Source organism: Canis lupus, chromosome 32, assembly GCF_011100685.1.
Source record: "Canis lupus familiaris isolate Mischka breed German Shepherd chromosome 32, alternate assembly UU_Cfam_GSD_1.0, whole genome shotgun sequence".
Taxonomy (NCBI): domain Eukaryota; kingdom Metazoa; phylum Chordata; class Mammalia; order Carnivora; family Canidae; genus Canis; species Canis lupus.
In genome coordinates this window covers 31,495,343-31,519,438 of record NC_049253.1, presented here as the reverse complement: position 1 = coordinate 31,519,438, position 24,096 = coordinate 31,495,343, and the positions used below count along the sequence as shown (strand labels likewise).

The 24,096-nt window shown below is 35.3% G+C and overlaps 1 protein-coding gene across 8 annotated transcripts in view; it reads right to left on the bottom strand.

Moving 5' to 3' along the window:
- Window positions 1-24,096, bottom strand: part of WDFY3 (WD repeat and FYVE domain containing 3) — a 234,046-nt gene that overhangs the window by 46,867 nt on the left and 163,083 nt on the right. For 6 of the 8 annotated variants that reach the window (XM_038582230.1, XM_038582232.1, XM_038582231.1 and 3 more), the window contains 11 exons: window positions 22,345-22,505; window positions 21,003-21,232; window positions 19,778-19,887; window positions 18,800-18,982; window positions 17,767-17,924; window positions 16,599-16,676; window positions 14,969-15,196; window positions 8,590-8,643; window positions 5,877-6,045; window positions 3,389-3,552; window positions 834-982 (listed from right to left, as the gene is read on the bottom strand). In XM_038582230.1, coding sequence (XP_038438158.1) covers window positions 834-982; window positions 3,389-3,552; window positions 5,877-6,045; window positions 8,590-8,643; window positions 14,969-15,196; window positions 16,599-16,676; window positions 17,767-17,924; window positions 18,800-18,982; window positions 19,778-19,887; window positions 21,003-21,232; window positions 22,345-22,505 — 1,684 coding nt within the window. The remainder of the gene's footprint in view (window positions 1-833; window positions 983-3,388; window positions 3,553-5,876; window positions 6,046-8,589; window positions 8,644-14,968; window positions 15,197-16,598; window positions 16,677-17,766; window positions 17,925-18,799; window positions 18,983-19,777; window positions 19,888-21,002; window positions 21,233-22,344; window positions 22,506-24,096) is intronic. The other 2 variants (XM_038582234.1, XM_038582237.1) reach the window with 1 other exon arrangement.

Sequence of the window (24,096 nt, the reverse complement as noted above, 5' to 3'; positions counted from 1 at the left end):
TTAGGCACCCAAGAAAATGTTTTAATTTTTTTTGAAATTAGAAGAAAAAACAATTTTTTGGTAGAAAAAATGGTTTAACATATAATATGAATATATTATCTTTAAACAACACAGTCACAAAATATAATTTTTAGTATTTTTATATGGAGTAAGGGGCCACTGGAAGTCATAATATGGCCCTAACTGTTGCTGATAGTTCAGTATTCGAAACATCTTCTAGGAATGGACCCCAGAGGCCACGTCTATATTTGGCAGTTAGGTATTCAAAATGTTAGAGAGAAGAGCATGTTGACTTTGTAAGCTGTAAGCTTTCTGTCTTCCTTCTGGCTTTGTCTGTCTCCTGGATTTTTGTTACCCACTATCATCCCATCACAGGACCAGCAGAAGAAAAGGAAGATAGATAAAAGTCAGTTAATTCCTGCCTGTGCTTCAGTCACTGCTTCAAGAGTACTCAGAGGACATGGACACTCTTCCACCATTTGTAAGAGAGTTGTGTAGTTACCTGCATTTTCCCTGTAACTGTGTTTGTACTAAAATTTAAAAACAACAGTTTGCAAATTCTGAATAAATTTATAAATATGCAGATCATAATATAAGGAATTTGGGTCTAATGCTATTAATGCATAACAAAAAATTTTATTTAATTTTCATTTTGATAAATAAGACAAATGTTTTCTTACCTTGAAATAACTATTACCCTTGTGAATATTTAGTGACACACAAACTAAAAGATAACATTCTTAAAACACAATTTTTGTATTAAAACAGGACTATATAATTAGATTGCTTTCTCAAGATAGCTGCACTTTGTGTCTCTTCATTCATTTACTTACTTTGGAGGTAAGGTTTCAATATCTCTTATTTCCCTGGTTGCTGTCATTGTAAATCCATCAATCACATAAAAATGCTCTTTACCAAAAAGAAGTAGCCCCTCACTGGTATCTAGGCCCTGGACCCGAGCACAGCGGTACATGTGTTGAATCTATAAAGAAAACCATAAATGTTTATTAATATAGTTAACAAAAACCCTGATAATTTTTTTGATATAACGAAATGTGGATTTAACGGGCACGCAGGATTTTACCAAGATGTAGTCTGTTATGGTATCCCCTGAGCTAAGCGTATTAAACCTGAGTTTAAGCATGTTAAAAAGAGTCAGCTAAAACTGCCATCTGATTTGCAGTTGAATTTAGTAAAAGGAGACAACCATTTTATTCACATCCATACACCTATCCATCTAACTCACTTCTCCCACTATTCACAGAGTACTCACTGGGTGCCAGGGACATGTGTACTAACTAGGCTCTAGAAGCGATGAACAAGTTAGATAAGGAAAGAGACAGAGACAATAAACTTGGCAGGAAAAAAAGAGGACTGAAGCGTATATGTAAGATTAGGATCATGCCCTTGGTGAGGCAAGAGTGAAAACAGGTCTGCTGAGTCTGACAAACCTGAGTGTATTCCCAATGCTGTCACTTAGTTGTGGATTTAGCCAAGTTTCTTAATTTCTTTGGGCCTCTGTGTCTTCCTCTGTGAATTTCAGATACAGTCTGGCACGTTGTGAGAGTTACTAAGGTAATGTACGTGACCATGTTAGAAACCGTTGGCTGCCTTCTCTTCACACAGCTCAATTTTGTCTATTTCCACAACAGCTCCAGGGACCGGGACTGTGACACATTTGTCCCTATTTGCTCCCCACCTGGGGTCCTGCTTGCCTGGCAGACTGCTGTGCCATTGTAAAAAGCCAAACTTGGCAGAGGTGGTATTTTCCTCAGAGGAAGAAAGAGTTGCTTAATCTCTCAATGTAAGTATTGTTTTCTTTCCAACAGGCAGGATCTAGTTTTTCTTACCTAAAAACTATTTCTTGCTTAAACTTAGTTCAACATGAGTCACGGAAAAAAATATCAGCAACTAAACTAGAGTCAAAGAAATGTTAGTCTGAATACACTTCCTGCAGTACTCAAACTTAAAAAATGTACTCATGAGATTAAAAGTTTAAGAAATGACAGCATTAGAAAACAGTAAAATACACAAATGTATTCATTTTCATCCCATCTGTACTACATAAAAACGTAGAATGTTATAGGAAAAACACTGATATTTTAAAAATAATTCTATTGTGTAATACACAAACACAAAAATGTTTTCTGTAAGTGCACAGCTTGATGAATTTTCAAATGCTAAAAATATGATGCAGCCAGCATTTGGATTAAGATATAGAACATTCCCAGGACTTCAGAAGCTTCTCTTATGCTTCCATCAGATGTAATGTACTTTTAAAATTATGTGTCTTTTAAAAATATTTTCATTCAGGCACCTGGGTGGCACAGTGGTTGAGCATCTGCCTTTGGCTCAGGTTGTGATTCTAGGTCCTGGGATTGAGTCCCACATCAGGCTCCTTGCAGGGAGCCTGTTTCTCCCTCTGCCTATGTCTATGCCTTTCTCTCTGTGTCTCTCATGAATAAATAAAATCTTAAAAAAATTTTTCATTCAAGATTAATTGAGCTGTATATTCAAAGAGATTTTTTAAAATTAACCCCTAAATTCTAGCTATATCTTAGTGGGTAAGATTAAAAAGGTTACAACAAAGATCTAATATGAGAGGCAAAAAGAACATTCTTTTAAAAAGGTGATTCAGCACATTAATTAATTCATTCCTTCATTTACTTAATTATTCTTTTATTTACTCAAGAGATCTTGAGAAATGAGACTGTACCCAGTGGGGAGTTCCTAGGATAGAGATTATGCAAGTGATGGAGAGAGGGGCATCCTGGCAAAAAACACAGTGACTAAAAGCACAGAGTAAAGAAATAGCATTATGGATGTAGTGAATTGCCAGATACAGGTGCTGCAGGGGCCTTGGCTTATAAGGCAGAGCCCGAACAGGTTGGCGGAGAGGGAAACAGAAAGGTAGGGTAGTCTTCTGTGAGTGAAGGAGAACAGGGCTTAAATACAACCCTGAGAATGAATGACAGTACAGATAGGCTGAAGCTGCCTGTAGATGGTTCATGGAACTATGCAGGTGTAGAAAAAAAGACAAGACCAGATTAGTGAATGGTGTGCATGATCTAAAATAGAGAATTACAGCAAGAAGTACAGTCTAATAAAGGGTACAGAGATAGAATGAACTAGGAATGCAGTGTTAATATTGTGTCTCATGAAATTTTGGGTTCAGTGTGGGTTTAGTATGTTCAGACAGGTCAAAAATCCTGAAACCAGGACATGTAGAGTACTGAAACCAAAATATTGCTTACTCTTCACACGGTATTTCATTATAGAGAGGAAAATATTTATCTTCTGCCACCAAGTAAATATCCTATCAGGTTCCTGTTGTAAAATGCAAATGAGTTACTTCAATGTAATCCTTACTTTTTTAGAAGCACAGTACCTTTTCTCCTTCCTCCAGTAGGCGTAGCAGGGTGGCATTATCCGTTTTCTCCTCCTCCTCTATAGAGCTGCCCTCTGCAATCTGGTCTTGTAGCTGCTCCTGGCTCTCCTCATCTCCCCCATCAGGTGCGGATCGAGACCGTTTCAGAGGAGGCTTGACCAGACCTATGGGATCATAACACAAGAGCCCTGTGACCTTGGCAGGGGCCATTTGGGAAGCCGTTGGGGCTCCCAGTCCCTCCTAACATTTCCAAATTGAGATAAGTCTCAATTGGTACAGGGAGGCAACACAGTGCAGTAGTTAATGACAGAGGCTCTACAGTTAAATAATTGTATAACCCTGGACAAAGATCTGCCTCTCCAAACTGGCTTTCTCATCTATAAAACTGGGACAAAAACACTATCTTAGATGGTTGTGGAGGACTTAATGAGTTACTCATGCTTAGTATCATGCTTAATAGTAAATTCTAAATAAGTATCAGATGATGATAGTAACAGAGCATAGTGTAATTGATGGTAAGAACGGTACTGCTAAGGACAGGTGTCATTGTGGGGATACCATAAATAAATGATCAATCACTATCAGAAACAAAATTAAAGAGAATAAGTTATAAATATGATTATAAAAGATCTCACCTACTCGGAGGGCCCATGAGGACTATTTCAAGACTTATATCACAAGCAACAGTATGATTGTTCATATATGAACAGAGGTGATTAAAATACAGGGACAGATCATTTAATTTGCAGATTAAAGCATTCTATTGTCTACATTTTGATAACTTTATTAATAATCACAGGAGGTGACATTAAAATCAATTGATGAGATACCAAAGTATGACAAGCACTCAAAATACACTCTAAATCCCACATTTAATTAATATTCTTTAGTTATTCCAAAAAAAGTCATGTTACACCTACCAATGATAGTTGCCCTAAGAATTTTGAAAAAGGTAAGACATAGATCAGAGGTTCTTCTTTGCCTTAAGAACCTTCTTTTCACATATAAAAGAGTATGTAAGTAAGAAAGAGAGCTGAAATCCTGCTGAGAATATCCATAAGGGGATACAGCTTATAATTACATTTTTTAAAAGTAAGCTCTATGCCCAACATGAAGTTTGAACTCACAAACCCAGATTAAGAATCCCATGCTTTACCAACTGAACCAGTCAGATGCCCATATCATTGCATTATTTTTAATAAATTAAAACTTCCAATTCTATGTCTATTATAACACCTTGCATAGCATAGTAGTGACACCAAAATTTGTGAAATTAGAAAAATGAGGCCAAGACAAGCGAAGTGCTAAAGACCCAAACACAAGACCTCTGACTAACTCTGTGAATTATACCTTCACTTATGCTCAAATAATAGCTTTGGATCCATTTCCATAACTTTGCTGGTGTACTGTCAAGAAAACTAGAAGACTTTTATAAACTTGCTCCACTACTAAAAGTTTTAGGATTCTATTTAAAATGTTAGATAAATTATGAAATGCTTAATAAGTCACAGTCACCATGAGAGAGAAGAGGAAAATTATAATCAGAGAAATGGGTCATAATTTTTAATGGTGTGTTTTGCTGACATGGTCATATATTATCAATTTTTTAATCAATGGGATCTGAAACTAATTTTTAACTTAAAGTTCTTAATTTATATCCTAAGGCTTTGTTTATAGAGTATGCCAAGATCAGAGGCTTCAAAGAGTTAAAACAATGGGTTGAGTTACTTTTTCAATAGAAACCGAATCCCCATTTTGTGCTAGGCATGTGCCAAAAGCCATAAAGTGAGAAGAAAAATTATCTCTGCCCCTGAGAAACTCATAATTTAGAAAACAGAAATCAGTGAAAAATCACTGAAATTTGGGAAATGGGCAAATGTATCTGTGGACAGGAGAGTGGGAAAATGTTTCAGAGAAGGATGATTTGACCACGGTCTTTGAGGCTGGGTAGGGTTTGTCTGGATCCATATCAAGGGGGAGAGGGCACACATATGTAAAAGTACAGAATCAAAAAGTCCAAATTATCTCATGTGTATTTTACTAAGCTCATAAAGTACAGTTGTGGAATAATGTGTCTTAGCTCATAGGAAGAAAGACCATGATTTCTTAACTGTTGTCTAACATGCAGTAATAACACATTTAGTAGTTGTTTTAATTTTATAAATATTTATTTAGTTATCAGGGCCTTAAATTAAAATGTCAGGTGTCACTGAGAATCCTGCCAAATGTAATAAAAACTTTATCAAGCCAAAAAGGCACATTCCATCCATCTGTAGGCAATAAAGAGCCAGTCTCTTTAGTTCTGATACAGAAAACAATCTTTAAGAAGATTGTTTAAGATTCTTTACGAATAGACTGTAAAATATGTATGGATACTTTTATCTAGAGGATTGACCCTACTTTTTATGGTAGCTCATATTTTCATAAAAATTCAAATATAAGAAGTACTCCAAAGAGATTTTTACTTCAATCAAAGAGGAAGGCTGACCTTTGACTTTAGCAATAGTGTCTTCACCGTGCTCTGGTTCTTGCTGAGCAGCTTCACCTTCTGAACTCTCTACAATGGCATCTTGGACAATGGCTGGATTCCCAGAGGCTAGTCGCATATAGTATTCTTTACTGTCATAACTTATGGCTCTTCTGTATCGAGCGGGTTTCTAAGAAATAGCAGAAGAAAGGATTCAAATAATTATTTTCAAGAATTAAAATATAAGCTTCCCAAAGGAAGTATGGTATCAAGACTTCTTTAGGTGTTACCTTTTTAAAGGGATTTTTAACAGACTGCATTTATACACAGTAAATCCACAGACTTCTGGGTTAAGTTTCTCTATTTTTAAAATGCATTGACTTTTAAAACAGACATATCAAAAAACAATATTAGCAGTTTTTCTTCCTGAAATAGAAATAAATCATCTCTAGTCAAATAACGCTTTCACGTTAGTATTATATGGCCTCACTGATGTATTAGGAAACCTTCCTAGACAGTAAAGAGAACACTCAGTTTTGGAGAGCATCAAGTTGCAAGAGGATGTCTGGTTTGTATAAGGGCTGGAACTTTGCTTCCATCCCAAATAAGGTAAGTAGTCAGGCCTAAAGGCAAATGCATTCAATTGGAATCATCAGTGCCAATGTTACTTCAGATACTTAGAGGTAAAGACTAAGAACTGCAGTGTTCTTCCTCATATTCCAGTTCTTACTAAAGCTCCAGAAATGGCCCAAACCTTCTGAGAGTTCTGACTCAACACAGAATCAACCATCTTAAGCCAGATGGTACTCTCTGCTTGGCCTGCTCCTCCAAGCTGGTACCTCCAATTTGCTAAGACATCCCTATTGTTTGTTGTGTAAAATAATATGCTCCATAAACTAACTAAATGAGTATATTCAGAATATATATATTATGCACATATATATATCCATCTTGAAGAAGAAATTTATTATCTAGAAACATTAGAAAAGATTTGAAATTTTTGGCATATGATTCAAGAGCATTTCTTTTTCAGATTTAATATTTATCCTAAAAATATACTTTCCAACTGACCTAAACCTTTCTTTTCCCCCTTAAAACCATAAAATAATGAAAAAAAAAATAAGGTCTCAAATGTCCTACACAACTGTAAAACCATAGGGAAAATTTAGTATGTATACAGGTTCCTTGATCAGAATTAGACCCAGACTTTGGATTTAACAATTAAAAAAAGGATGCGGTTTTAAACATGCTTTAAAACCTTCCCTTTGTAGAGGCACCTGGCTGGGTCAGTTGGGTGAGTGCCCCACTCTTGGTTTGGGCTCAGGGCATGATCTCATGGGTCTTGAGATTGAGCCCCACACTGGCTCGGTGCTCAGTGGGGAATCCGCTTGAGCTTCTCTCCTTCCCCCTCTTCTTCGAGATTTTCCCCCCTGCTCACATGCACTTTCTCTCTCTCTAAAATAAATAAATCTTAAAAAAAGAACCCTTCACTTTTTAAACGTTATTTCAGTTTTCTTTTCCAAGTCAGAATAGCTAATTAAAAATACTCTATTGGCCCTACTCTTCAAGTCAAATAGTCAATATGTATTATCCACAATAATGTTTATTTCAAGCAAGACCATTTTAAACAAATGATTTCCAATTCAAGTGGAAAACAGGTGTCCAATTGGTTGGAATATTTAGACTAAAACACTGAAACTATTTTGAGATAAAAAACTATGTAACTGAAGTCACACTGCCCTTCTTTTAAATTTAGATACATTCAGATACAGAGTCAGGGAATCCAAAGCGCTGTAAGCTAACTGTGGAATGATACACAAGAAATGGAAATTGAAATATATGACAAAGAAAAGTATTAAAATGAGGTAAAATCATATTACAATGAAGGAAGAACCAATCTGATGAGCAAACTAACAAGAATATTGCAATATTTCTGAAATGTAAGAAAGGCAGTAAACTTTGTACCATACCCCTTCTTCTATACAAGGTATAACAATTATCTTCAACTCAAAATTGTTTATTTTGAAAATGATGAAAGCATAGTTAGTGATGGGCAAGACAATGAATTAATAGATGTGGGACATCTACTTGATTACTGACTTCAACTTGGAACTATAAGTCTTTTTCCCTAAATATTTTGAGGTATATTTCTGGATTCTAAAGAACTACATCTTTTTTTTTTTTTTTTCCTGAATTATGTACTGAATCATTCTGGAAAGAGAAAACTATTTTAACTACTTAAATAAGTTAAAATTGTATTTTAAAAAGTAATCTATTCATACTCTTAGTTTTCATTAGTTCCTTCTGATTGAAAAATAATTTTTAAAAGAGAATACTCCTTGAATTCTCAAAATACACACTGTTTAGTATTTGGAAGAATTAAATGAGCAAATAAAAAAAAAGTTGAAGGTGTCAGGCTGCCCATTACTAACATGCGTCAGAACTTGTTAGTTTATATGTGAAGCAATATACATTTTATGGTGAAAGCAGTGAATACTCAGCCTGTTAGTGAGCAGCACACAGGCCCTAGAAAGCTAATTAGAACAAAGCCGAGAAAGACTAAAACCCCTCTCAGCATGAGTGACACCAACTTTTCAACTCTAAGGAACTTACAGGAAGAACAAATGGAAAGTCAATCTTTTATGTTAGTCTAGTCTACCATGCACTAAAAAACAAAAACAAACAAAGAAAACTGCAAGTATTTTGCATTCTCTTATGGTAATTTGTGTTTTACCTTTTGAGGAATGATATCATCAGGTGTCTCAGGCTGTTTACTTGGGACCTCAGACTGAAAACAGGGTATTAAGTATAGAAATATCAGAAAAAAAACAACATAAAGAACACCACAAAAATAAAATTTTCTTGAGGATTGTATGAAATATGGAAGATGCACATACTCAAAGAAAATTAATATGATATCCTATGTTGTTTGAAACAATCATTTAGCATCTTGTAACTTTTTTTATTATTATCAAAAGTAGTTTTAAAGTAGAAACTACAATAAAATTCTCAAGACTGCTGAACAGGACTTATAAATCACAGACAAAATTTCAGCACAGGTGGCCAGAGTCACGGATGACTGACAGGCAACTCCACATGGCTTTGAAAAGGAAAAACTGAAAACTGAACAACAGAATCTAATACTAGCTATTACCTTCCACCTACCTTTCACTGTGCTTATCCCTATATCTGTTTTGTAACAGGAGTAACTGGTTTACTCCATTATCTCCAATTCCCCATACCGCAGAAAACATGAGGTGCTTATTAGTGGAAAAAACATTCTCCCATAAAAGCCCAGTGACCTACTTTCTTTATTCCTTTCACAGATATAACCCCAGAAAAGCTAAAAGCAGAAGGCAGGAGACTGGGTCATCAGCCTCCAGACCAAAAGTTTTGGTAAAAAGTACTTTAAAAAGTATTAGATGGTTGCTTTATATTTCATTCTCCGAATCAAACAAAAGGGCAAAAACATCTGTTGAGCTGTCCTGTGTTGCTTAGGCACCTAAATATACAGGCTATATACAGGCAATAACGGACCCAAGAATAATCCAGTTTTTCTTCCTTTTCACAGTTTTATCTGGAGATGACATCTAGTACTTCTCCCCACATAAACATGCACCGGCAAAATAATTTCACAAATGTTTCCTCCCTAGGCAAAACAAACACTGGACTACTGGGCATACTTTCAAATACTTCACATGGTTTTAATAAATGTTTCTCTTTAAAACCCAACTTTTAAAAACATACCTTGTAATGAAGAATAATCTTTAAAATATACATCTATGTTCTCTATCTTGGTAGGGGTTTTGGCTACACGAGTGTAAAACACACAGATGTGAACACATAATGGAACACTTAAGATTTGTATATTTCAATGTATGTAAAATTTATGACAACAAAACGGAATTACAAAGACTGAACTCTACTGATGTACATGTGGAATTATGAAGGAGTGAAGGGTACTGATTCTGCAATTCTCTCTGAAATTCATTAAAAAACAAAACAAAACAAAACAAGATAATTTCCTGGATGTGTGACAGACCAACATAGCAAAATAGACCTATTACTGCTGTCAAAAGCAACTTTAATGACCACTGTTTACCCCCCAACCAGAATGTGGGAAAGGTCTGGCATTCACTCTTTGTTTTCCCTGCAGCATATAGTACAGTGCTGGTTTAATACATATTTACATTGATCCACTGCCTGGGGCTCTCATTTTACTACAAGGCACAGCATTCAATCAATTGTAAAGAGATATGCTATGCTAATAATTTTAGTGTTATCATAGCTCTCTTTTACTTAAAATTCTATAATTATTATAATTATATTTACACAGAAGTCTTAAATTTTCAAAGTCAAAATTTCTAGAAAATAATTATTTTTTTCTCTTCAAATTTTTCTATATTGCTAGCAATGGAAATTTCCTGAATGAGCTGCTTAGTTTCCATGGGTTCCATGACATCTATATATTACATAAAAAAATATATGTAGGGGTAGTCACAGGAGACTCCTTTAATTAGAAAAGGAAACTTTGAGTAAGTCGCTTACCCTTCTGTCCCAAGCAGCCCCAGATTAAAAGGTAGACAGTGGGGTCTTCAGCACAATGGTATTTGCAAACAATAGTTAATTTGTTTGAGATTATTATTCCATCAAAATAAATTCACGAAAATAAGGGGATCACAGAATTAAAACCTGGTATTTATACCTAAATATGATTTTATAATGGCAAAATATGGAATCTTATTCTCCTTCCATAGGATTCAGAGTAATGAGACAGTTGCTGAAAAGCCACTGGATTTTATATTTTCATCATATCCAAGGCTCACATCTTAACAATATCTGCAACTGACATTACCTCTTAAAATACAGAATTACAGTGCAATTTAGCATAGCTGTTTTGTTATGGAAATTACCCCATAAGGAAAGTCACTGTGCAAAGAGGAATTATTTTCATGTGAGAATAGATAAGTTCCTACATGTATCTAATTTTTCTCATTACAAAAATTATTACTCTTGCTTTTATTAAAATAATTTTTGGGGATAAACTTTCAAAGCATTTATGTCTAAGGCAAATGAGACTCTAAAAATATAGTCTATATTCTATAAATAAACATCCAGTTTAAAAATCAAGAAACAAAGTTCAAAACTTAGAATGTTAGGTAAGCTATCCTGTATACAGCATATAGCAGTATCAAGATTTAAGAAATAAAACTTTAATGACCAAAGGGGAAAAAAAAAACCCTCAATTCATTTCTAATACATCAAGGATTTTAAAACAAGAAAATAAATTTTAATCATCGCTGTATTCTTTCAGCTTAAGCAACAGAACTAAAAATTAAAATGCCACTTAGAAACAGTAATTCTTAATAAGGCAAAAGATTAAACCAATTAATTGTCCTTGCTCAGATAAAGCCTGTTTTACCTAGCAAGAGGCTTTGAAAGCATTTTTTAGGTTGGCACATACCCCTTACAGCACAAAAAATATTGACTATATTTTATAAACATGCAGGCAAGGAAGGCAACACATTTATAGGAACAGAAGTAGAAGAAGTGATAGATCTCTAACTCTGCGAGGTAATCTGGAATATTGTTCAGGGTAGAGGTGGATTTTCTATAAAGTTAATAAAGAAAGCTTAAACTTCAACAGCCCTCACTTCCCACGGGATCCTTTCAAAATCCTGGAAAGAGGCACCTGAGTAATTTCATATTCATAAGTTTACACCCTTTTTCTTATATAGCCCTCTGCCAAGTTATACTTGAGGCCCAAATTTTATAATTTGTTACCAGCCCTTTTTAGTGGAAAAATTTCAGAATTAGGAAACTTCTACAGAATGCTGAATTGGAAAGCAATGGAAAAAGTCTCTAATTTTGGGAGGAACAGTGCTGGTAGTCCACTCATTCAACATTTATAAAGTTCTTGATACTCTATTAGCATCAGGCAGACAAAACCTAGTATACTATTTCTGCCTGGAAGAAATTCACTGTCCACCGATAAGGTCATCAACGGTTGGAATCTCTTCTCATTTAAAAGTGAATCAAATTCTAAGGAAGTGTCATCCTATATACTCATGTCATACTCTATTACTTAGGAGCTGTGCCTAGACCTTTCTCTAGGTTTTGACTCCTCATCTGTAAAATTGGGAAAATTGTATTCATGTTGTGTTCATTGTGCTTTTATTTGATCTTCTTTTTTGATTTTATTATAGAAGACAGTAAGATAACAGTTACTTCTACTTTTTGGAATTTTCTTGACACTCAACATTGCCAGATTGCGCATTCCATAAAATAAAAGTGGACATTTAATGGCGTTTCAAATTTACAAGGATTTTGAACTGGCAACCCAAAATAATTAGTCATTCAGAAAATTTCGTCAGAGCAGATCAATCTTGACTTGCATATGAACTAAGCCACACAGATTCCACATTCTGTAACAGTCTCCCCTTCCCCACCCGCTCTTTCCTTTTTTGCTAATGTATCTCCAACATTTCTAGACTGTCTTGTATTTCCCAATATGTAACCCATCTGGTTAAAAAATAAGTTCCATATGGTGCATACTTATTTCTGAGACTGTCTGTTTAGATTTTTCAGGCTCGTGAACGCTTTTGCTTACGTAAAATGCTAATATTACTAAGGTTATACAGCATATAGCAGTATCAAGAACTCCAAATAGGTTATTTTGTTTTTATCTGGTACAGAAGTTTAAATATATTTTTATAATGTGAATGGCACTGTTGTAAAGAAGGAAAGGAATAAACAATATAAAAATGTTATGGTTATGTAAGTAAAAATATACTTCAGTTAAATAAAAAACTCAAAAACATATGCCTCAGTTAAATAAAAATAGTGAGCTGGTCACATTTTTGGGAGAGCATGTTTATCTCATATTTTAGTATTTTTGAATGGATTCAATTTATAGGACTGTTGACTAAATAAATATTTTGTCAAATTGTTACAAGCTTAAAGTCTTATTTATTTGGGGAAAAAAGGTTAAGAATTAAAGACTGTATTGCTGGTTAGCTCAGACAAAAGTAGTTGCTAGTAAAACTCTGCAAAATATGGGTGGATTAATTTTTTCCCCATAGTGCAGTATCACTAGAAATTATGGTGCTTTAAGTTACAGCTGTACCAAGTATGACGTTCTTGACAGAATGGAATAGCTTTGAGAAAAGTGGACTTTAGAAAGCTATCTTGAAAAATCTCAATTATATATTAGCAGCTCTAAGACCTATGTCCTAGAAGTATCAGGACAGAAGTGAAATCACTGAGTACAAAATAAACAGAGCCAGTGTTTTGGTAGAAAAAAAAAAGAGACATTGGAACAATACAAACTGCCCTCACATTATAGAATCTGAACTATTTATTAGAAGTTTCATGTTCTAAGCCTCTTTTGTAAATCTTAATTTCTTCAATTGTTGACAGAATCAAAAATAAAGTCAACAATGTGAAAGTACTTAAAATCCATGAGGGTTTTGAAATTCAGTTTTTAAATAAAATATAATAAAACTTCTACACTGGGCAGGTGTTTGTACTGTATGACCTCATAGATTCTAAAATCGTATTAACCAAACATCAAGAAGAACAAGCCAAAAACGATTTTCAGTGGATGAGTCTTTGCAGTGATCTGGGTTCCCAACTGGGTGTAAGAGTTTATACTAGATTCATCTTAGAGGCAGCTAAACACTAAAAGTGAAACAAAGCTTGGGATACATTCCCTTCAGAGATAGTCACCTTTCTCTCTTAATGAAGCATAGTGTGGTCAGATTCCTGAATCTCAGAATATGCTTTTCCAGACTATATTTCTTAAAAGTCACAGCATTAATTTTTTAAATTTTAAATGATACCTCAAAAAAATTAAATGATATTAGAGGGAGACGTAAGAATTTTATTTATCAAAATGGAGTATACATTTAAAGAAAGTCACAAAACGGTGGTCTAAAAGTCAGGGATTCTCTAGAGCTGTCTGGTCCATTACAGCGGACCCATGTGAAATGGGACTAGTATAAATTGAGATGTGCTGTAATTATGAAATACAGATTGCATTTCAAAGACAAGGTACAAAAACAGGTAAAATGCTTCAGAGATAATGTCTTTGTAACTGATTAAACATTAAAATGATAGTGTTAGGAAGCTGGGTAAGATAACTGGTTGAGACCCCCTCTCAACTCCCAAAGCTGTGATTCTATGACAAAAATTACTTTTCTACAGACAAAAGTATTCTTCATTTTGGAGGCAAAGGATTATTACTGGACACTGAAGAATCGAATTATTATTTAGAAATGTTATAAGGATTTTCAGAATTAAATTCAGTAGATTTTATACCCCTGTGTTTTCTCTTTTGAACTTGTAGTAGCTTTATTGGGAGAGTATATATTTTCCTGAACTTAAAAACATGATTCTTGGACCATCATCAACTTAGACAGAATTCTTCTGGTCATGTGCAAAAGTCTGAGTAAAGGCTTTTGGAAGGGTGACTTGTCTGAATAAAATAAACTTACGGGCAAAGGCTGTGTTTTAAACCTGAGGAAATCAGTAATGAAGTTTCTTGACATAGAAAGATCTACATATTCAGGCTATTATTCTTTAGCTGTCTTCTGTATTTCTTCAAAGATTATTACTTATGCCAATATTTATTTACTTAACAGTCACTTAGAATAGTGTCTGGCAAAAAATAAGCACTATATAAGTACTTCACTGATTTTAACCAATCTAATCCCAACAACTTTTGAGATGGAACTGTTATTCTCGGTGTGTTTTTCTCCACATGAGACACAAGGACACAGACACCTAAAGTGGCCAAATGGCCTGTCCTAGGTCAGCCAGCTAGTGAAGTGGCAGGGCCAGGTTTTAAATCCTGGCAGTCTGACTTCAGAGCCTGTAACCTAAACCACTTCACCAGTCTCCCTGTTACACTGCTGCATTGCTTCATTATATCATCACCACCACCACCACCACCACCACCACCACCACCACCACCACCCTGCATTATGAATTTAATATAGTTTAGTGCATTCCTGAAATTAGATATTTTAGGTAACTGACCTAGAAGAAAAATGCCTACCAAAAAGAAGAAAATTTGGAAGAGCCATTACCAACATTTAATTCTGCATACTCACCGCCACATTTGTCTCTTGCTCCGTTTCTGGCACATAGGGGTAATGGTTATAAAACATATCATTTCGCACCATTTTTTTCCTCATTCTGCAGGGCCCTTCTGTCATCTCCAACATCCACTTGTCTAGATGGGAACCGATGGGGGGACCCCACAACCCTCGCTCCCGCAACAGTTCGTACTCGATTTGGCACCACTCTTCTGTCACGTACTTCAGGGCATTTTGCTGACGCTAAGGGGAGGGAGTCCAGGTTGGTTTTCAAGCAAAAGCAGGAGTAATCATTAAAAGTCTACAAATAACTTAAAACCAAGTTAATATTTGGAAACAAAATCAGTATATATCATTTCAGTCAATATCATAAAAGTAAAGTTACATTTATTTATGATTACAGCAGCCTGCTAATTCTGTGAGAAGGTGTGATTTTTGGGATGGCCCAAGTGTTTACATCAACACCAGATACATACAAGGTAGAGGGTGCAGTATGCTTGAACAAAGTAACACTGAAACAAGAAAGATGGTAATATTACTTATGAAAATACACTGAAATGGTTAAGTCCAGTGTAAATTGATAGATAACATGGTAGTTTAAGGATGACTCTCTTCCTGCCACCTCCAAGTTATAAAAACAGGTACTAGAACATGCACAGGAGAAAATCTAGTAAATGGGATCACACTGCCATCATCTGAGCTTACTGGTAAGCTTAACATTTCCAAAGATTTTAGGTAAAGAATATAAACATGCAGCTTTGATAAAGAACTTGATGATCATATAAAAATAAAAGAAAAATCATTTTCAAATGACCACTGGGATAGATCCAAACTATTTTACTTAAGTGAAAATTTATGAAGTGGTATAACTTGCTATATTATCATATGTCAAGATGTATAGAAATTTAGCAGATGATTATAAATTATAACTACCTTATCTAATGATTCATAGAATTTAAGTATATAAGATCAATCTAAGAAGATTACTGAATGAATAATCTTAAAATTACTTGATATCACAATAGTACTTATGTGTTCCTGGTAGGGAGGGGACTCTCTTATAACAACTAGCTAGTGAATGCCCATAAAATATTAGCAGTTTATCATTCAGAAACCTTCAATAGATCTAAATCAGCCACACTGGAAATAAAATATTTAGGATAAGTTGCTGAGTAATTATGAATTCACCAAAAGGATTCTACTGAATTTACTTCTTACCAACATAATCACCCAAGTGCTTATAATAAAAAAAGTTATTTTAACTTTAAGGTTTTTTTTTTTTTAATTTTAAGAGACTTTGATGCATATTTTCAGAATCTCTTTGTTAACTCTGAGAGGGATTTTCTTGTATTTTAAAATTTATTAAGAACAACACTTGCAATATGTCAGTAGCTAATGTCAATGGGACTCAGTTGTGATTTCCAGTTTGTTTTTTTTAATACCACCTACCTCTAGAAAATTCAAACTTTTTATCTTAAAAACAATGGCCAAAGCAGCTGTTGGGAGGGATAATTAAAAACATCAACTGACGATGAATGCAGCTCAGCAACTTACTCTTAAAAGGGGTAAAATCATCATGAAAAACAGAGTCCTTTCTCACTCAAGGAATACAAAGCAAACCTTTCTTGTGGTTATGAATTCTTACCTCCTGATATTCCTTATATTGTGTGTCTACTAAGTCACGGACAACAGCAATATGTGTAAACATCCACTGAGAAATCTCCTAACAATGGACAGAAAAAGAGTCTTAATATTTCGTGGATTTTCCTGGAAAAATATTAACTAGCCTTAAAATAATGCTAACTAAATTTATTAAAATCCCATGAAAGACACAACTACAAAACAAAACAAAACAAAAAACTGATGGATTAATTTTATGACGAATCTAGTGGAGGCTTGTGTGATGGACACAGATCAACGCCTCCCATGACCCTTCCCCAAGGGATGGGCCAGCTCCTATAGCTTCTGAGGGTGCCTTTAACACCTTCAGGGATCATCTCAGCTGTAGAGAACTGCCAGGAAACTCCCAACTGAATGACTGGCTGATCTGGAGGTAAGAAGGTTCAGCATCTCAGCTCAGTATAGATCAACTGTGACAGTCCACTCTGGCCTCAAAGTTCCACTTAGGTCAGTTGAGGCTAGACCCACCTTGTAACCTGGTATTTCCCCGTAACCAATCCTGCATCTTTTCTTACCCTTCTACAGACAGGGACCACGAGAGCACCTGTAAAAAACACCTTGCACCAAAAACCCTCTCAGTGTACTTCCTGGAGAACCCAACCTGATGCAGGGAATGAATGACACATATGGTTTCTCTTAGGCCCTTTTCAGAGATGCCACTAAGATTCTAGGATGGTAAAGGCAGTATGATGAGGAAGAAATTAATGGAGGTACAGAAATTAAAAAAAAATCAATCACAAATACATATGACAAAATGATAAATAAAAACCCCATTTTGTTCTGCTATTGCTTCAAAATTTATATGATTATCAGTAACAAAATTATTGAAAGTTTGGAAAAACTGGGAAAAAATTACCCATGGCTGATTACATATCAATCACTGAATCTCATCTTATGTCCAATTATGAAGTGGGTCTGCATACACAACACTCACAATGCAATTTTATCATAATATATTGGGAGAGGTTTCCATAATCTGGGTTATCTCTTTATCTCTTCTAAAAGCAAAAATGCAGAAAAGTTCTACTTCATAATGTGTGCTTCTACACATGAAGAGTGTTATATAAAACGCTACAACTAAACTTTGAAATATAAATTTCTAGTAATGCTATTGATGAAACCAAGCAATGTACCTGGGTGGAAAGACTGTGTTTATTAAGACCACTTTCCTTTCGATTCCTTCTCGATCCTGTTAACTTGGAAAGCCCAAAGCCACTGCTGACACGGGACAATTTGGACTGGGTGGTAGGCACTAAAGCTTCTCCTCGACTTATGCATTTCTTTTCATGGGCTATGAAATTAAAATTAGATTACTTTACAATTTCTCCATGTATTTATTAGTCTTAACATTTTTGCATCATGGCTACAAATCACAATTCTATAGTTTTAAAAGTGGCTTATATTACAGACACAGACATTCTCTTAGATATTACAGATTTACTTGCTGGTAATCTTGTATAACCATAGCAGCTTGACAATTAGTGTACTAACTGAATTTACATTTGGTAGAAACTTTACAGCTCTGCAATAATATGTAAACTGTACTTACAGTTTAACTGTATTCAGTTTCTATGTTAATAACAATTTATAACTCCCCACCTAAAATATTTGGTGCTGTGAATACTCTGAAATTTAGAAGGTTTTGGATTTTAAAAAAGTGATATGATACATACACTGTATTTTATAAATACTGAGGGTCAATGGTAGTAAACCATAACTGAACACATTAATATCTCTGCAGCAAAATGTGTGAATATTTACACTACGTAGAATAAAAATACATCAGGTTTTGCTACCAAGTGATTTTAGACACCAAATTCATGAAAAAAAACCTTAGGTTTTAGGGCTTTTTAAATTTCAGAATTACAGAGAAGAGACCATAGATTTGTAGCCAAGACAGTGACCATAATTACATCTGCAAGCAATGTATATGTTCCAACTTCATAGATGTCAGATGTGTAACACATTTTAGATTTAAAAAAAAAAAAATCTGAGAAGAAAAGCCAAATCTCAACATAGTCATTCTAGAACGGGTGTTGCTCTTCACTAATGCTGCCATCATAACACCCTTTTGGGAAAATTTTAATTACATATCCAAAGTGCACCCATATACAACCCAGTTGCATGTAAGTCTCGTAGCCACAGGATCTCTGAGGACTCTCTTACCCAAATGATTCTGCCAACACTTTAAACCAGCTTCTTCAATGAGTGGCCTTGCTATAGCTATGTCCACGTGGCCCCTTTCGTTCACAGGTAGAGTGACTTTGAAAAGCTCCTCCAAGGCTTGTTTCTTACTATGGATCAATTCAGTCCAAACTCTGTTGACAGCTTTTATAAGAAGCTGACGTCCTAGGAAATGAAGAAAAGCCATTTATCAAAAACATATACCAACCCACTAGCTATAGCTCTCCTTCTGCTAAGTTGGGTAAACCACTTAATCACGGATATTGCTAGCCCCTAACACTTCATGATAACACTGTGAGACTTGATGATACTTACATTTGTACAAGTAATAGTACCAATGCTAATGTGGCATTTGCCATTAAGAGAGCTGCCTATCAGTAGTACTAGCTGCCTCTCATTAGAGGTGCAAATATTGCTTGAAACAGATTGCTGCTACTACTGTTTTTATTCTCTTATATTTGTTTTCTCTTTTCCCAATGATTTTTGTAAGTACTGTACATTAAAATCTTTGGGGTGGATTGATTTCTAATTGGGGTGGATTGATTTCTAATGTGCAGTGGTTAGTAGAAAGTCAGATAACTATAAGAGTGTTACATAATCCCTAGCATACTAGCTACAGTTGGGCATATTGATGTACATTCTGGAGTGACCTACTGGAGCACTGGTTGTCAATGCTGGCAGTTTCTGAAGTGAGTCTGTTGGGGGGAAGGGACAGGGTATATCTTAAAAATTGGAAATGAGGGGTGCTTAGATGGCTCAGTCAGTTAAGTATCCAACTCCTGATTTTGGCTGAGGTCATGATCTCAGGGTCATGAGATTGAGCCCCAGCGTGGAGTTCTCTCTCTCTCTCCAGCTTAAGTTCTCTCCATCTGCCTTTCTCTGCTCATACACTCATTCTCTCTTAAAAAAAAAATTGGAAATGGGGAGAATGGGGAATAAAAAAGGAAGAAAACAAACTACCTTCACTAATATCTTGGCTGTAACCACCATCTGGTTCAATGTCAGAGGGGATCATAATGTGCCATGTAGTCATGCGGGCTTCTGCTTCCAGTCCAAACCCATCCACATTGCTGAAAAATTCCAGTCAGTTTAAACTATACGAAGGAAATGATTATAGCTGAAAACCATAATGACTAAGTATAACTCTCCAGACACAAGTAAATGCTGGCTCTATCACAAAGTTCTATAATTGGCAGACAGATATTTGGCAGGTGCACAAAACAGAACTACTACTTTATCATGAAAATGCCATTTTAAAGGAATGATCTCACAAATCCACTTGACTAAATGTAATTAAACTAAACAACAGCATCAAGATGAGCATCTTAATATTTAAGGTGTTTTTTGATCATGATTAATATTTTTACCTAAAAATTACAAAGTTCCTAAGAACATTTTCCTCATATGCCTATGCACCACCTCCCCTCAGTCTCTCTCCCATCACCCTTTGCTCCAGGAGCAGTGACAAATTTGCAGTTTCCCGAAAGTGCCATATGCTTTCCTCCCCCAAGGCAATCACATAGATGGCTCTTTCTTCCTACATCACTTTCCCATCCTTTTTGGAGAGTTAACCTCCTTGTCAAACACATTCAAGTTGTAACTCAGCAGGTGTCTCTTTCCAGGTAGGAGCACCTGTTCCATGCACCCAAAGAGCCATGCTTCCAGCAGAGCACTTAGCGCACTTAGCACACTTTGCCTGGTCTGGCTTAGTTGTCTATTTTCCCTCCTAGACTGCATGTTCCAAGACCCTGCCATGAGGTCTTTCTGGCTCACATTTTATCCCAGTCCCTAATTCAATGTCCAGACATTAAATAAGTATCTGTCAAAGAATCAAGGAAAAATACTAATTACGCCCATTTAACATATACCACTGCATTTATTCATTATTCTTTCCTTTTTATCCCTCTTAACCTCCAACATTGTATACTTTGTTTATTTTAAAAGTAAACTTTTTAAAAAAAATTACATACATGACTTAAGGTGATTAATGACCAATTTAAAGACATGGAAAATTACAGAAAAAATACTCATTCTTTTATTGCAAAAATGTTACCCTTGTGTTTATATTTTCCATGAAGTTTTAAAACTGAGATTAAAAGGAAAAAAATGTTACTATCAAAAAAGTAGGACAGAGTTTTGGTGGAATGACAAATTCACGGTGGCAAACTGAATGTGAAAAAGTTACCTTCCAACATGTAGATTAATAAGGCAGTGAGCCAGACAGCTAATGAATTCTTGGTCATGGTTCCCAGGTCCCAGGATCAAGTTCCTGTTTACAGTCAGTACCCTGAGCGAATCTAGGAGAGCTACTTGCTGTGGAACGGTTTTGTGTGCCCGTGAGAATTGGTACAAGATGGTCCTATTGAGGCAGTGATAAACTGCATCAAGTGACAATCCCTGTGATCTTCTTTTTGACTAAAGGTAAGAAAGATACTTTATTTAGTAAAATAGAAACAAATGGTCTGCTTATCATTCACATATAAATATTAGCTTTATTACATACCAGGTGCCATGCTCAATACAAGGTGCTAAGTTAAAAACCAAAAAGCTCTTGCTATTATGAGGTTCAGAACCCAAGAGACACATAAGTATAATTTAATGAGATGAAAACCACATGCCCCATTGAGGAGAGCTGCTAAAACTCCTGTAGGCAGAGCAGCCTGCCTGAGTACATATGGAAGTGTAATCTAAGGAGAATCTCCTGCAACAAAAGTTTTGTTAGGGTGAATGATCTCTATTCACAATTACTGAGAAAAACAAACAAACAACCAAATCTAAAATGTTAGTAAAAAAACCTTTGACATTCTAGATTGATTTCCTCACTTGTAAACTTTTCTTTGGCTTAAACACAAATTTATCTCTTAAAAAATTCTTAGATGACACGAAAGAACCTATGCACCATATGCTAATAACACGTGGTAACAGTATTTTCTAGTTTCTACGCTATGTGTTGAATAAGATTAATCACTTGTGGCAAACCAGGCCAACATTCCTAGTCAAAAGTACCACACACACACACACACACACACACCCACTCGCTCACTAAAATGACACCTTCAAAGAACTACAATGAACTCTGTGAAGATTTAATTATAAGAAGAAAATATTCCTTTCATATCAACTCTTTGTGCTCTGTAAACCTTTACATACAAATGTAGCATACTGTAAAAACAAACAAAAAAACCAAGTCATCAAATTGTATTAACTTAAAACCATATTTAAACCATAAGAAAGTTACCCAGGTATTTGGGTAGCAAAGAGCAATACCAGTGGGGAAGCCAGTGAGAGCCCAGAGCTTAAGAGAACTAGGCAACTTTACAGGGACACGCTGGTACCACCCTATGGGTAAGGAGGGGAAGGGTTAGAAGTCTATGGTTTTTACTCACTTTCAACAAGCTGAGCTTTGTTTGTATTAAATGTTAACATTATCTTATTAGTTACATTTATTTCCAATAATTTTGACACATTAGGAAAAGTTTTTCAATAAGAAAATATGTACTCTAAAACTAATAGTGACAATAGATTACCTGTGCAATTAGTTGAATTATAAAATCTATAAGAAGTTTAGATTCTTTGTTGAACATGCCTTGCCAAAGTTTGTCCACCACACGTTGTGTGAAATAAAACACATTGTTCACCAATACCTGGTAGCTTCCTCCACTGGTAATAGGCAGGGATGCATCTTCCCCTAAATTTGAGCAGGAAAAAAAAGAATCTAAGAAACTGTTATCAACCAGCAGAAGACCAGAACCTCCAATAAATGAAACTAAGGCAAAATGAGTTCATCTACTACATTAAAAAATAAGACTACTAGCTCTTATGTACTACTTTAAGAAAATGATGTTCATGGCCAGAAATGACGACAAAAGTTGGAAGAAACCATTTCTGCAGGATAAAATAGTTATAGACTGAGAGTATGAAGTCTCCTACTGCCTCGAGAATGTCTGTGATAAGCAAATAGTTCCTCAACTTAAACTAGCAATGACAGAGGATCTCTGAGAAAAAAAAAAAAAAAGCTGTCAGGTTATTTGCTGTGAATAGATTCTGTATAACTAATAAAGGGTAAAACAAGTCATCAAGCAAAACTCTAGTTCTGAATGTACCTTTGAGCACAATGAAGTAATATATGCAGGAGAAGTTCAGAACAACTGTGAAAAATAAACTACAATCAGTGCCGGTGGGGCCAAAGGGGCACTTCTTCCTCCCTCCACGATTACCTTCAGTACTGTTTCTCTTCAAAAAGCTACTCCAGTGCCTTCAGCGTGTTTGCTGTGTCCATACCACTTTAACACTAATCTTCCTAACAAAATGCCCTCTGTAAGCTCCCCCTTCCTATATTCTGGAGCCCCACTGATTGTGATTATTATTCCTACTAACTCTAAATTATTCCATTATGCAAAACTCTGCATTTTGTATCTTTACATAGTAAGACTGATACTATGTAAGTAAGATTCTCAAGTGATAAAAACAAATGCAAAATTTCACTTGACACCATGCTTTGAGAGTTACACATTAAGACAATATTAAAGATTTCTTGGCAATTTTGCAAAACAAAGATAATTTAATAGGATGGAAGTTCTTTGATTAATATTATTACTGGGAACTCAAGTAACAAATATGTTAAGTCATTACTTTTCCTCCTCCTTTAAATTCTATCATTATTTTATATATAAATGTTAGCTCCACTGTAAATGTATCAAGCTTTGAATTTTTATTGTAACTAGATAGGGACATACAGAAAAAAACATCATAGTAGGTTTTGAATTTATGTCCTGGAAGCCATCCTAAAGAATAACATAGGGGTCGAGGTGCCTGGGCGGCTCAGTGGGTTAAGCATCCTAGTCTTTATTTTGGCTCAGGTCACATTCTCAGGGTCACAAGATCAAGCCCTATGTGGAGCCCTAAGCCCAGCTCCGTGCTGGGTGTGGAGCCTGCTTAAGGTTCTCTCTCTCCCTTTCTCTCTGCCTCTACCCTCCTTCAGAAAAGAGTAACATACACATACTTCTAACCCAACAATTCCACTCATGGTATTTATCTAACAGATATGTATAAATACTATATACAAGAATACAAACAAGAATATTTATTGTAGCTGTATTTCTAAGTGTCCCAACCTAGAAACTACTAAATGTCCAACAACAGCAAAATTGATACATTTATATATTCATATGATAAAATACTACAGAGTGATGAAAATAAATGGACTTTTGACCTTTGGCAATAATGTGGACAAATCTCACAAATGTGTTGAGTATACAAAGCTAGACTACAAGGAATAC